The following is a 15,281-nucleotide window of genomic DNA, read 5'->3' as shown; positions in this document are numbered from 1 at the left end:
TAGATTAATTTATTAAAAGTACTAATAGTGCTGTTGGAATCATTCAAAACTATGAAGATGGTGAACATATTTCAGAAACAAAGGAGGCTCAAATAAATATGATTTTCTAAACAATCACTTTAACCAATAACTTAAAATTAAGTAGTATTAATCCAAATCAGTTAATAACTAGGCACTAGTTTATATAAATATATAAAAATCAACATTTCTGTTTACTTGTTAGCGATGGATATTAAACGTTAATAATCAAACGATATACAAATTTTAAATAAAAAACATGTCTAAGAAATATTGAAAAAAACGTGAGCCATAGTTTTTTATTATACAGCCAATTAAATTTTTGACACGAGAAACTTTATTCATACAAACAAAATTAATGAAAATATAAAAGAATTAAATATTATTTTTATGTTTCATATTTTATCTTTTTCCCGCCCAGTATCAAAATGTTATCAATAAAACATCGAATGATGTTTCATCTATGATAATAATTCCCGCCAATTTGTTTAATGTATTATCATAATAATAAAAGTATATATAATGTCTAAAATAAATGTATTCTTTATTTCAATTTTCAATATTTTTTACTTGATTCAGTAATTTATATTTCAATATTGTGTACCTAATCTTGACAGGGCTTGTATCGTTTAAATTGTAGCATGCGACTATGGCTCCTGCAAATACAGGTCGTTTTGTTAAACCCTTAGAGAAGTTATATTTTAAGTATGTACATAACTTATAAGTTATGTATAATAATATATTAATATGCATTTAATTTTAATTTTATATTTTTTTATCAAGTCAATTTAAAGAAGATTCCAATGACGTTCGGTTGAAGCAATCTATAGAAAATGATTTAATTGACAATAAATATGGTTTTGTTCGTGTTAAAGATTACCAAGAACATACTGGTTATCTCATCAACATGCATAGCGTAAATAATATTTGTATTAAAAGCATTATATTTTTTGATATAAGTTGTTACTGATGGTAAATTAATAATATTAATAATATTAATAATATTTTTTGTAGACGGAAATTGTTGATGAAGATAAACGTTTGGTAGCTGCTGTTGATTATTATTTTATACAAGATGATGGATCTCGATTTAGAGTCACGCAACCATTTCAACCTTATTTCTATCTTTTAGCTAAAAAAGAATATGTTCAAGAAGTTGTTGCTTATATAAGTAAAAAGTTTGCTGGTAGTTTTACAAGTATTGACACTGTAATGAAAGAAGACCTAGACTTGGTAATTATTGGATGAATGTATATATTATAATTCATAGCCATTTTATCTTTATTAATCGTTTCTAATATTATGTTTTTAGCCAAACCATCTTATTGGTTTACAACAAAGATATATAAAAATTTCATTTGCAACAGTTACTGAAATGAATAAAATGCGCCAAGCTATAATGCCAGCAGTACGTAAAAATCGAATGGCACTAAAAAATAATTCCTATTACACAGAAATGTTAACAGAATCTTTAGCTAATTTATCTGAAGTAGCCACATCAAAGAAGCAAGTTGATCACATGGAAAATATAATTGATATCAGGTTATACATTAAATTATTTTATATTTATATGCATAATAAATATGATTGATATATTATTAAGAATTTAGTATTTTACTCAGCAAAATTTTAAATTCTTTTTATACTTCACTTATTAATTACTGATTATATAATTTTATCATATAAAAATTGTAATATTTTAAATTAAAAATGTATTTATTTCAATTATAATCAATTGATTTTAGAATATTTTTTTACTGTCTAATTTTTAATATTTTTTAATTGTTATAAGAAAAACTTGGTTTTATTTGAAAATATAATAAAATATTTAGTATTTTTCTAGAGAGTATGATGTTGTATATCATGTCCGAGTATCTACAGATCTAAAGATATTTACTGGATTATGGTATACAGTTCAATGCCGTGGACCCTATAACCAAGCTATATTTACTCACCGTGATGATATTATAGACCGTCCTGATATGATTGTCTTAGCATTTGATATTGAAACCACAAAACTTCCACTTAAATTTCCTGATGCAAATACTGATCAAATTATGATGATTTCATATATGATTGATGGTCAAGGATATTTAATTAATAATCGGGAAATTATATCTGCAGATGTTGTTGATTTTGAGTACACACCAACACCAGAATTTGAAGGTAATTCATTGGCTTCATTGTTAAATACTGTTATTATGATTTCTAATACATATATAAATTTTAGGTTTATTTACTGTTTTTAATGAACCTGACGAAGCTGCTTTGATCAATCGCTTTTTTGAGCACATAATGGAAATCCGCCCTCATATAATTGTTACATACAATGGTGACTTTTTTGATTGGCCATTTGTAGAAACACGAGCAGCAGTTCACGATTTAAATATGTCTCAAGAAATAGGATTTTCTAAAAATCCAGCTGGAGTATATAGTTGTCGCCCAGCTATGCATATGGATTGTTTATGGTAGGAAACAAATTAAGTTAATGTTTAATTAAATATAGGTAAACTATATATTTGTTTTCTATTATTTTGTAAAAATTATTTTTTAACATGGATAACGTCTAAACGAGGTCTAAAATTTAAAATTGTAATACATGTAGAAATAAAATATATGAAATTATTTGAATAAAACATCCAATTTTTTTTACTTCAAGTTAAAACTATGGTGTTTGAATTCAATATTAAGATATTTAAGAGTATCTTTGTAGGAGTTTATCAATAATTTGTTAAGGTTTTATGTTATAATATTGACTATTTTAATTTTTCAGTTGGGTAAAACGAGATTCTTATCTTCCAGTAGGATCACAAAATTTAAAAGCTGTTGCTAAAGCCAAATTACGTTATGACCCAGTTGAGCTTGATCCAGAAGATATGTGTCGACTAGCAACAGATGAACCTCAAGTACTTTCTAATTATTCAGTGTCAGATGCTGTTGCTACTTATTATTTATATATGAAATATGTTCATCCTTTCATATTTGCTTTATGCACAATCATCCCAATGGAGCCTGATGAGGTATGGATTTTAATAAATATTACATTTATATAATAATATTTAAACTTTATTAAACATCTTAAAACATTTAAATCTATTAATCTTATTTAGCACAATAAGATTTTAGTTCAGCTACTAAACAGGGTCTGCGACAGCATTCATCAATGATAGTTCTTTTAGAAGAGCGTACTATACGTGTGGGCATAAATACCATTGCTTCTTGCCTTGATTGGTATGGGTAGTCAATTTCATTATAGTCTTCTAGGTCTTTGTAATCCCATGCATCTGAATCTATTAATAAAATATTGAAGTTATTATTATTTTAATAATCAGATTTTGAATATTGTACTTAATATATACATTTTTTTCTCTGTTACAATTCTATTAGAACAAAATCATCTTAAAATATTTTATAATCTTCTCAATGAACTAAAAGTAAATAATTGTTAAAACCTTTCACTGAGAAAATAATTTAAAAAAAAATAATTTTTAAATAAAATTTAGTTTTTTCATTTTAAGTTATAAGACATTGTTTAAGGTATCATTTATCATTTGGTTTGATAATATAATTAGAATACAATTCATAATAATACTGAATAATCAATACTTTTTGAAATATTATAAATAATATTATTATAAATATTTTGTATAATAGCAAATAGCAAAGTGACATTAAAAAATATATTGAAGTGCATAAAAAAAAGTTAATAATAATATTTTACATAATATTTGTATTTAAATTTATATTTAAAAAGCTAAAATATGCTAGAATTTAATTATTTTTTTCACAATTATATTATGTTTAAATTTATATTGATATATTTTATTTTATTAAAATTTTTAAAAATTTGTACGTTTTGTACAACAACTCATAAATACTTCAAATTTGAATTACGAAAAATGACTTTATTTTGAATTTAATTACTTATTATTCTTATAGGTTAGTTTAAATGCATATTATGGACTCACCAATCTCATTTCGTTTTTTTCCATTTGTTGGTCCCTTGTACTTTTTATTACATACAATTTGCATTATGTCTGCCAATTTAGAACCACAATATTGTTGTGGTGGTAGTTGTAAGGTAGAATTGACTATTACAGTTTTGATAACTATTGTCAAGAGGAGTACACTTAAGTACACTGTGATCTTCATTTTATTCTAAATAGTATAAAAAAAAAGTTGTAAAATCTAAGTAACAATCAAATACAATTTTTAAATATCAAACTAAAGTACCATCCTTATAATACTATGGCTTAAAATTAAAAAAAATTACTTACCTTGAATGAATGTTTAAATTAGTGTATAAATGGTTTGCAGAAAGGTGGTGAACTGATAGGTGTCAACTGTTGTTGGTCTTTTATATAATAATTTTGTCCCCATTCTAAAGTTATGTAGGAGTTTTAAGTAAAGATCTAATTATTATAAATAATTAAATGCATCAAGTAACATTAAGGTGATGATTGAACAAGGGTTAAAATTATTAATAATTATTGATAGAAAATTAATTAAATTTTAGATTGACATATTAAATATTGATAGTTGTTATTACATTTTCCTATTACCCAATTACAACTTCTCAAGGTAAATAAAATAATATTAATGACATGTCAAAATGTCACATGTCTTCTGTTGTAAAAGTTGAGTTTTAGCAAATTATCCATTATGTTTTTATGATGGGTATATTTTCACTACTTATTTATAGAAAAATCTCTAAATATGAGTCACTCTAAATAATAGACACTTTTATGGCTAAATTTTGATATATTTTATCGTAATTATTATCTAAGTATATTTTATTTCAATGTACATTTTAACATATTGTTATACTAGTACAATTTATATTATCCATCATAGGTAATGGCCATCTTATTTGGCATATCTGTTGAAATGTTATTAAAATATTATTATAAATAAATTAAAGTTTTAAATAAAAAACATAAAAGTATGTTCATACACATAAATAATATAACTATGTACATTGTACATACCATTTGTTTGATATATTTTGATATTATTCATTTTTTCATTCCCCCACTTCCTCTAAATAATGGACCAAAATTCAGCAAACAAGAATGACTTATTGCATTGTCATATATTTTAACACTCTTTAAACTAATTAATTTTTCATTAAGATTGTATTTTTAGTTATAACTTAAACAATGTTGATTATTCCAACACAAGCGTATTAGTCTTAAATTAGTAAATTAATGCTTATATAACAAGATTTAGTTTTAATCTTACACTTTTAAATTATAGCTTTTATAGAAGTTATTACAACAGACAGTTTTTTTAAATTTATATAAAAAACTCCCAGAAGTAGAACTAATAAGTAATAATTAGTCTTTTATTTATTTATTTAAATATTATCAGATTTAAACTAACATTAGTCCTTAAAATATACATTATTTATTATTATTGGTAAATTCAATAAATTATTGAATAAATATTTAATTCAATTAATATATTACATAATAAAAAAACTAGGAATAATAATTTTACTTTTAGAATGAGTATTTATGCAAGATTTATTAATTTTAGGTTTTAAGAAAAGGTTCTGGAACATTATGTGAAAGTCTTTTGATGGTAGAAGCATTTCATGCGAATATTATCTTTCCAAATAAACAAGAACAAGAACTAAATAAACTTAGTGATGATGGTCATGTGTTAGATCAAGAGACTTATGTTGGTGGCCATGTGGAAGCATTAGAATCTGGTGTATTTCGAGCTGACATACCTTGTAGATTTAGATTAGATACATCAGCTTTTGATATGCTCATTGAGAAATCACCTGAAATAATTAGATTTGCAATTGAAGAAGAAGAAAAAGTGCCTATGGATAGTGTAACAAATTTAAATGAAATATTAGAAGATATTGTTAAGAAGTTGGAAGCCCTAAAAGCAGATCCTTATCCATTATTGAAACCATTAATATATCATTTAGATGTTGGTGCTATGTATCCTAATATTATACTTACAAATCGATTACAGCCTTCGGCTATGGTTAATGAAGAAGTTTGTGCTGCCTGCGATTTTAATATTCCAGGTGCTAAGTGCCAAAGAACTATGACTTGGCAATGGAGAGGAGAACTTAGTATGTTATAATTTATTGTTAAACTATTTAATGATCATAATATTTTCTTATTTTATAATTAGTGCCTGCATCAAGAACCGAGTTTCAACGTATCCAACAGCAATTAGAAACTGAAAAGTTCCCTGGTCAATTTCCTAATGACCCTCCTAGAGCATTTCACCAACTGAGGCGAGACGAAAGAGCCACTTGGGAAAAGAAACGTTTGACTGAATATTGTCGCAAAGTCTATAAAAAAACTCATGTAACCAAAATTGAAGAACGTTCTACAACTATTTGTCAAAAAGAAAATTCTTTTTACGTTGATACAGTACGAGCATTCAGGGATAGACGTTATGAGTATAAAGGGCTGTGCAAAGTTGCTAAAAAACAAATATCTGAAGCAATAGCAATTGGTGATCCTGTTGAAATCAAATCAGCTAAAAACCGTGAAATATTATATGATTCATTACAGTTAGCTCACAAGTGTATCCTTAATTCATTTTATGGTTATGTCATGAGAAAAGGGTAATTATTTATGGTTTATTTAAAATAACTCATTAATATAACATATTATTTTTATTTTACTATTTATTTTAAGTAGTTTTTCATAATAATGTATGCATTTTAAACATTTAAAAACGTTATTTTTTAAAGAGTTCTTTTACAATTTATGTTCTTGTCAAAAATATTGACATATTTTTATTAATTATACTTTAATATGTATTAAAATATAAATTTATAAATTAGAAAAAATGTTTTTCTTTCTCTATAATCAAATTTTGGGGATACCCCTGAGATGGGTTTTCTATTCAATTTGATCTTAAGCTACAGAGTTAAATAAATTTGTTAAAATAATTATTTGTATTGTTTCATTAATAGTGCACGTTGGCATAGCATGGAAATGGCTGGAATAGTGTGTTGTACTGGTGCTGCTATAATTACAAAAGCTCGTGAAATAATTGAGAAAATTGGTCGTCCTCTAGAATTAGATACTGATGGTATATGGTGTATACTTCCATCAACATTTCCTGAAAATTATAATATTGAATCAACACATGCGAAAAAACCTAAATTTACTATATCTTTTCCAAATGCAGTTTTAAACTCAATGGTCAAAGTTAGTGGAAGTTATCTTATAATTATATTTACTTAATTAATAAATAATAAACACAACTTTTTTTAGGATCATTTCACCAATCATATCTATCATGATTTAGTTGATTCAAAAAATCTAGTTTATGAACAAAGAAGTGAAAATTCTATTTTTTTTGAAGTCGATGGTCCTTATTTAGCAATGGTCCTACCAGCTTCTAAAGAAGAAGGAAAAAAACTAAAAAAGCGTTATGCTGTATTCAATTTAGATAAATCACTAGCAGAATTGAAAGGGTATGTAAGACTAAATTTTTAAATTTTTTAAATGAGCTTTTTAATTTTGATAGATTTGAAGTTAAAAGAAGGGGAGAACTTCAAATTATTAAGATTTTTCAGTCATCAGTATTTGAAGCCTTCTTAAAAGGTGATACATTAGAAAAATGTTATGAAAGTGTGGCAACTGTTGCTGATTATTGGCTGGATGTTTTATACTCCAAAGTGAGTATAAAATAATTTAACTTTAAAATTGTTATTGAATAAAAAAATTAAAAAATATTTTATTACATATAGGGTAAAAACATGCCAGATTCTGAATTGTTCGAACTGATATCAGAAAATCGTTCTATGAGCCGTAAACTTGAAGATTATGGAGCTCAAAAATCGACTTCTATATCTACAGCTAAACGTTTAGCTGAATTTTTAGGCGATCAAATGGTGAAAGACAAAGGACTTGCTTGTCGTTTTATAATATCCAAAAAACCAGAAGGTACTCCAGTTACACAAAGAGCTATACCATTAGCTATATTTCAATCTGAGTTAAGTGTGAAGAGACATTATTTAAGAAGATGGCTTGGTGACCATTCAATTGATGATATTGACATTCGGGATGTTCTTGATTGGGATTACTATATAGAACGTTTAAGTGGCACAATTCAGAAAATCATTACTATTCCAGCAACTTTACAGGGAGTAAGTGATATTTTATTGCTTTATAAATTAAAAATAAATCTTTAAGTAACCAATACTACTCTCAAATTTGTTTTAGATTGCTAATCCAGTTCCAAGAGTTAAACATCCTGATTGGTTACATAAAAAAATGTTGATGAAAGCTGATCCATTAAAGCAAAGAAAAATAACAACCATGTTTCAAGCAGCACCAATGCATGTGCAAGAAAATTTAACTGAACAACACTCACTTCAAGATATAGAAGATTTTGGAGAAAACAAAGATAATAATCATGTAGACATTAGACCAAGACCAATGGTAACCAAAAAACGTAAACGTGATCCTTCGCCGATTGATGCTAGAAACTGGAAGGAAGCTTTAGGACCTCCACCTCCAGCTAGTGATATTCAGGTTCATATACATTTTAAAATAAAATATTGCTTATTTTTTCTAGGTATAATTAATTTAAAAACAGTATTATTTAAGCATTTTATTTGTTTAACTAGATTACAAATTATAACAATAGAAAATATTTAAAATATTCATGTAATCTTCACTACTTTATAGTTAAATATAATGTTTTTAGAATTGGATCGTGTATCAAAAGAAAAAATGGAATTGGCAACTTGAAATGAGAGCTAAAATTATTGGTAAACATGGTAAACGTTTGCGAGATGATCAAATTCATGTACCTAAAGGACAAGCTGGTACACTAGGAGGATTTTTAAGACGAGCACAGCAAACATTACTAAGTCAACCCTGGCAAATTATACAGGTGTGTCAATCTGGCGAACCTGGTGTTCTAAAACTTTGGGCCATGATTGGAGATGAGTTACATAATATTCGAATGAATATACCTAGATTCTTTTATGTGAATCAGAGGCAACCTGAGATTGATGACAGTGAAAAATATATTGGATGTATTAAAGTGAATATGATATTGCCTAGGGCCAGACCAGTTTTAAACTTATACCAGTACACGGTTTTGGAAAAAGATTTTGGTGAAACCAAAGAGTAAGTAAATTTTATATTCTGGACTTAAAATTATTTTCAACTAAATATTTGTTTAGTAATTTTATGTGTAATCTATCCAAACCTGGAGTTGAAGGAATTTATGAAACTAAAGTTACACCAGAATTAAGAGCTTTATTAAACCTTGGATGTATGTGTTCTGTAACTTTGGAAGCAGCAAAAAAAATGGCCGCATTGCCGGATCTTGGAAATTTTTCATTAGAACAAATGAAACAAGTGTCTCATAAATATTTATCCAACGTTTGTATAATTTTTTTCTTCATTAAATCAAGTTAATATATTAATTGATTAATACATTTATTTTATTATTTAGAGTTCAATAAAAGATATATTTTTGTATTGCAATAAAGCACCGACGGGTTTACGTGCCATGTATGCACTGTTTTTAACACCTAATAAAAAAGCATTTGTTTGGGTCACAGATACTGTTCGTACAAATCGGATGGCAAATTTAAACACTTTGTATAGCAAAGAACGTACTAACAAGTAATAATAATCGATTTAAATTTATTTTAAATTTAATTTGTTTCTTTAATTTTCTGTTTTAAGAATTTCTCGTGGACACAGCGAATCGAGTATTCCTCCATCTGATGTAACTTTTGAAGTTAGAATAGAAACAGAAGAAAGGCAAGTTTACAGACAAATACAGAGAACTCTTCAATCGTATAGAGATGAAAAACGAGGACCTACGATGCTGGTAGTTCAGTCCCCAATAGGTAATAAAAAAAAAAAAAACCAATAAAATGTGTTATTTTTAAATCATTAATTTTTATTCAAATTTAGACAGTCAAGTATTGCTGTCCAATATTCCAATAATGACTGAATTCCCAGTGGTAACTCTCCATGTACAAGACTCTACTGCTTCTATGTATGCTCAAATGGAATGGCAACGTTTAGGGTGTAGCTTGATTGTTAACCACTATTTAAATAGTCCAGAAAACATAAATATTATGTTAGAACAATGCAGATACTTACAAATACCTCTTGGAAATTTACCAGCGGATGTAACATTATTTGCGTCAGATATTTTCTTTGCTAGACACTTGATGAAACACAATTTTGTATTATGGATTTCAGAAACCGATAAACCTGATTTAGGTGGTCGAGAAACAGATGACAATAGGTAAATAAATCCTGTTTGTATGAATAACCTAATGTGATAAAGCATAGTTGGAATTTTCTTATTGCCTATGTTTCTTACCTATTAATATTGTTTTTTATATAGAATGTTAATGGACTCTGAAGAAAGTTCAAGTATGCTGGTCAATAATGAAGGCTGTTATACTTCGTATTGTATAGAACTTGAAATTGATGCCTTACCTGTCACAACATTGTTACAGTCACATCATATTCATGATTTTGAAGGTATATAATATATAATCAACAAATTGTTCATATTTTCGTTTTATAAAGGAGTCACAGATACATTAATGATGATTTATTTATTTGAAAGCATTAAATGCCTTTTTTAAATTATATTTATGTAATTAAACATTTTCTATCAATATATAATTTAGGCACAAGTGCTGGTGTTGCATTTGATCAAATACCTCAAGCTTCTCTTGAAGAAATAATGGATGGTGGAACATATGTAACACCAACTTACGATGAAATAGCATTGTGTTCAGCTGCATTTCGAGTTTTACGGTCCATGGTAAATGTTTGGTTTCGTGATGTTGTGTTGCACAAAAATCGATTTGCTGATTTTCAAATGGTACATTTTTATAGGTAATATAAATATAATTAAATATGTCAAACTACTATATTACTTATTAAACAAATAGCTGAGTTTGTATACTATTTAGTAATGAGTTATCATTTTTTTTAAATTATTCTTTAGGTGGTTAAGATCACCAAATGCATTATTATATGATCCTGCTTTACGCAAAACACTTTACAGTTTGATGAGAAAACTGTTTATGCAAGTATGTACTATATTATTTTAAAAATTTTTTTTTTTCGGTTAAATAATATGACTAATACTAATATTTACCATTTTTTTCTATAGTTAATTGCAGAATTTAAAAGACTTGGTTCTACTATTATATTTGCCAACTTCAATAAAATAGTCATTTGTACAAAAAAAAAATCACTCGAAGATGCAATTTTTTATGTGCGCTATGTTGTACAAAACATAACCAACAAAGAATTGTTTCACAGCTTACAAATATCATTAGGACCATGTTGGGAATATTTGATGTGGCTAGATTTGGTAAAGTTAATTTGTTTAACCATTGTTATTATTGTTTAACACCTTATAATTTCTTTAACATTTTAAACAGTGGAATTATTCTGGAGTAAAAGCCAAGTTTTCTGATAAATTAAAAGAAGCAATGGGTGATATCATTGATATGTCAAATGAAGACGTTGAACATCTTCTCAAAGAACACAAAGCACCTGGACCTGACATTGAAGAAGTAATTTTGAATTAAAAAAAAATAATAATTCATGTAATCTATTATACATTTTTAGGTGGGAATCGAAATGAATTGGAATATATCTGAGTTTTTACCCAATGTTTGTCATGCTCGCAAACATTTTGAAGAAACAATTGCTGTTTACATGAGTGCAATTTATAAACATATGCGATCAATTGATTCTGTAACATTGAAACGTATATCAGAATCATTATCACAAATTACCCAAAGTAACATGTTAGGTGTTGCGTCATGTGAAGGTGTAGCAGAATATGCAAAAACTGTAATTTCAGATGAACTTACAACAAGATTATTCTCGTAAATAAAATGCTTTTATTAAATTATTCTACTTTATGTAATTTGACAATAATTATAAAATAATATTTTAAATAGAATAACACAAAAAATTTATAAAAAATATCCAGTGTTAGATGTAGAACTCCAAGAAACCCTTTCACCATTCTTACAAAATAAAGGAAAACATTTAAATCCAGCTCTGCAATTTGTGAAGACTGTTTGTAAAGTGAGTTGTTTTCTTCCAGAAGTATTTAATTCAATTTAATTTGCGTAACAAATATATTTCAGGTACTTTCACTGGATTTTGGAATTGAAGATGATATCATGAAATTAAGAAAAAATCTTTTACGCTTAATTGGTGTTGGTAATTTTAGTGATGAAGCTGATTGGACAGATCCGTGTCTTTCTTGGACATTACCTGAAGTAATCTGTAAAAGTTGTAACCATTGCCGAGACATAGATTTGTGTAAAGATTCTCATCGAAGTGTAGTTGATGGAAAGTATGTTAACTGTTTAGAATTGATACCAATAATATTAAATCAATTAATAAAAAAAAATATGAGTACATAAATTATATTTTTAGAAAAACATGGCTATGTCCTAATTGCAATAGTTGTTATGATAATATGCTAATTGAACATTTTTTGATCGATGCTCTTGGTAGAAAAGTAATGGCCTATACCCTACAAGATCTGCAATGTACAAAATGTTCAGCAGTATGTATATAATAAATATATATTTGTTTTTAATTATTTCAGTGAATTATTTTAACAAAACTATTGTTTTACAGATTAAAATGGAAAATCTCAATGCTTATTGCTCATGTGCTGGTAATTACACAACAGTAATACCCAGAAATGATATGATGTCATATCTGAAGACATTTAAAGCTATTGCTGATTACTATGACATGACTCTACTACAACAAATATTAAAACAATATTTGGATTAAAACATAGAATTGTTCACAGTAAATTAACTTGTGCTTTTTGCATAGGATTTTAATGTATGAACTTAATTTGATTAATTTTTATTTTTTTGATTACAAAAACATCATTATTTTTATTAGGTACTGAAAAAGACAAGTATTGTAAAATTATATTTTTTTAATTATTTAATTTTTTACTATTGTATAATTTTTATATTATTAATTTCCACCAATTTTTGAGTATTCACTTGTATACATCCCAGGTACAGACAATAATTGTGACAAAGTTAAATTCCTTGAAATGGATATTGGCATTTCAACAGTATTCACTAATGTTGATGTATGAAATGGTATTTTATATGATGCTCTCATCTCAGATATGAGAGCGCTAAAACAAATAAAACACAATTTATATAATAAATTTAATTTCAATAATAATTTGCAAATTTTATTTACTTGTGTGGAACGTGTTTTAAAGTGTTAGGGAGTAAACGTATAGTATTATGCCGATTGAATATTGGTTCGTCATAAAATGGCTCGTATGCTGGTTTAATGTGTTTTAATTTTGAATGTTTAGAATTTAATTGTTTTGCTGTATCCTAATATTTTATTTTATTAAATTTATAAATGTAAATCAATATATATTATATTATAATATTATTTCTTACTATTCTATTAATTTTAACTGTTAATAAAATATACACTATGATTTGGTACTTACTGGATTTATTTCAATGTAATCTAATTTCTGAGTACTAACATATGGGTCTACTTTTCTAATTGCTCCTGCATCACTAACTTTTAGTGTTTCCATTGTGTCAAGAAGTTTTTGAGCAACCGGTGTTGTTTGACCCTATTTATCAATAATAACTCAATTCCAATGCCAGGTTACATAAAAAAAAATTGAGATTCATTAAATGGATTACTAAAATTTGAAAAACTAATCATGTTTAAGTGATTGTTAGATGACTTTTGGATTTATTAAATGTTTAACGAATATGTTATTTTAATGTTTATGCAGCTCGGTATTAATTTCTTAATGTATCATTTAATTATGTATCTTACACAAATCATTGTTGCTGGTAATTGTTTGATATTTGATATCAATTTTGGTTGTATATATTTATCATTGTATTCAGTTGGTGGTATGTACATCAGTTTTGGAGGATTTGACAAATACTGCAATAAAAATTGTAGTTTATTTTGAAACGTTGAAAATAATTAATGAATTATTATGTCTTGTACTTTTTCGAACTGAGGCATCATGTACAGTGTTTGGTTAACATTTAATTTTATAGATTTCTGAATAGGGTCCATTGCATTAATTTTAAAACCATGATGAACATTTGTTGAGGTGTCATAATTCCATTGTTTTAATTCCGGAATATTGGGTTTCGATTCAATTCCTGGGTCCAGTGACGATACCTAAGTAAAAAAAAAAATGATTTGTTGACCCTTTTAAAATATAGGTACTGTCGTTAAGTAACAGTGGTGGCACGACAGAGACGTTTTGGATGAATTGTCCAAAACAAAAAATTGGTTAACAAATGCTTTGTATATTTTATTTTTAACTATTTAAGTTAAAAAAAATGTATTTATATGTATTTCAGGGATAGATAGGTTGAAAAAATGTTATTGTTCTATGGATACATACAAGTTTTGTAAGTCGCCACTGCTCATTAAAATATAAATATAAATTTCACATATTAATTGTACAGTTACAGTTACCAAAACAAATTACTATTAAAATAAGCTTCACAATAATTCAATTTCAATACATCAAAATGCTAAGATATTGCAATAGGTATTAAAAAATTTACAATTCAGTCGCTCTTACATTGCTCTCGAACGGTACGTTAGGTATCAATTTATGAGCCGCACTATAAGATGTCAAATAATTATTATTTTTCTTAACTTTCATTGAGCAAATCATGTTTAATTTGTATTTTATAATTTCTGATTAGTGATTACTCAAGGTGTGAGCAAATAAAAAAACAAACAATTTTTGTTCCCTAGGTAATATTTTTTGATTTATCTATTTGTTCAGATAGGTAACTAAACTTGTGTATCCATGACAACCATGTCCATCTGTTGTAAGTTACGGTTTTTCATTTTTCCACATGTCTTATTGGATTTGTCTTTACTAAAAACTGGAGTGGAAGCATCGGCAATGAATAATGACCTCATTTTGGCTAGTCATTATCATTAGTCGAATTTCAGTGTACTCATTCAGAATTAATAGTTATGGCTAGTAAATACAATTTTTTTAGAAAGAAATGTTGATCGACTTGGTTTAGTTGATACTTTATTGTTAAAATGTGTTATTCTTCTTTATAGTTTATAAAAATATTACTAATTAATTTAAAAATATTACACCGCATCGTAGGATATTTGAAACTTTCATGTTTTCTGATTTGCATATGAAATTGATATCTATATTATACATTTATACATAATGTGAAATATGAATGAAAATTAACC

General features: G+C 26.6%; 2 protein-coding genes across 3 annotated transcripts; one reads left to right on the top strand and one right to left on the bottom strand.

Moving 5' to 3' along the window:
* Window positions 1-565: 565 nt before the first annotated feature.
* Window positions 566-12,967, top strand: LOC113555173 (DNA polymerase epsilon catalytic subunit A). 2 transcript variants are annotated; one of them, XM_026959531.1, is made up of 29 exons: window positions 566-723; window positions 802-947; window positions 1,033-1,251; window positions 1,331-1,560; window positions 1,862-2,184; window positions 2,249-2,486; window positions 2,792-3,038; window positions 5,557-6,109; window positions 6,172-6,613; window positions 6,968-7,205; window positions 7,272-7,474; window positions 7,528-7,678; window positions 7,751-8,149; window positions 8,226-8,537; window positions 8,713-9,140; window positions 9,197-9,398; window positions 9,472-9,644; window positions 9,708-9,874; window positions 9,942-10,281; window positions 10,384-10,523; window positions 10,676-10,886; window positions 10,999-11,083; window positions 11,167-11,370; window positions 11,441-11,575; window positions 11,631-11,893; window positions 11,969-12,098; window positions 12,161-12,372; window positions 12,456-12,588; window positions 12,663-12,967. In XM_026959531.1, exons 3-29 carry the CDS (start codon window positions 1,231-1,233, stop codon window positions 12,822-12,824), a joined length of 6,342 nt encoding a protein of 2,113 aa, XP_026815332.1. In that variant the 5' UTR covers window positions 566-723; window positions 802-947; window positions 1,033-1,230; the 3' UTR covers window positions 12,825-12,967. The 2 variants fall into 2 exon arrangements, with proteins under 2 accessions (XP_026815332.1, XP_026815331.1); XM_026959530.1 differs by having other exon boundaries at window positions 668-723; window positions 802-934; window positions 12,663-12,824.
* Window positions 12,968-12,990: 23 nt separating this feature from the next.
* LOC113555174 lies at window positions 12,991-14,767 on the bottom strand. The gene is made up of 6 exons (XM_026959532.1): window positions 14,638-14,767; window positions 14,046-14,225; window positions 13,866-13,979; window positions 13,522-13,653; window positions 13,257-13,399; window positions 12,991-13,188 (listed from the first exon to the last, which is right to left on the bottom strand). The coding sequence occupies exons 1-6, from the start codon at window positions 14,731-14,733 to the stop codon at window positions 13,020-13,022; spliced, it is 834 nt and encodes a 277-aa protein (XP_026815333.1). The 5' UTR covers window positions 14,734-14,767; the 3' UTR covers window positions 12,991-13,019.
* Window positions 14,768-15,281: the final 514 nt, after the last annotated feature.

This window comes from Rhopalosiphum maidis, chromosome 2, assembly GCF_003676215.2.
Source record: "Rhopalosiphum maidis isolate BTI-1 chromosome 2, ASM367621v3, whole genome shotgun sequence".
NCBI lineage: Eukaryota > Metazoa > Arthropoda > Insecta > Hemiptera > Aphididae > Rhopalosiphum > Rhopalosiphum maidis.
The sequence above is the reverse complement of the archived record's forward strand: the minus strand, read 5'-3'. Positions and strand labels throughout refer to the sequence as shown.

What these genes read in the sequence shown, in the direction of transcription:
- LOC113555173 (XM_026959530.1), top strand. Translation starts at nt 668, where the DNA reads ATGGCTCCTGCAAATACAGGTCGTTTTGTTAAACCCTTAGAGAAGTTA. An exon ending in TGGATGTTTTATACTCCAAA is followed by an intron (nt 7,679 to 7,750) that starts GTGAGTATAAAA and finishes TATTACATATAG; the next exon opens with GGTAAAAACATGCCAGATTC. An exon ending in CTCATAAATATTTATCCAAC is followed by an intron (nt 9,399 to 9,471) that starts GTTTGTATAATT and finishes TTTATTATTTAG; the next exon opens with AGTTCAATAAAAGATATATT.
- LOC113555174 (XM_026959532.1), bottom strand. Translation starts at nt 14,733, where the DNA reads ATGATTTGCTCAATGAAAGTTAAGAAAAATAATAATTATTTGACATCT. An exon ending in TACCAGCAACAATGATTTGT is followed by an intron (nt 13,654 to 13,865) that starts GTAAGATACATA and finishes ATTGATAAATAG; the next exon opens with GGTCAAACAACACCGGTTGC. An exon ending in ATTACATTGAAATAAATCCA is followed by an intron (nt 13,400 to 13,521) that starts GTAAGTACCAAA and finishes ATAAAATATTAG; the next exon opens with GATACAGCAAAACAATTAAA.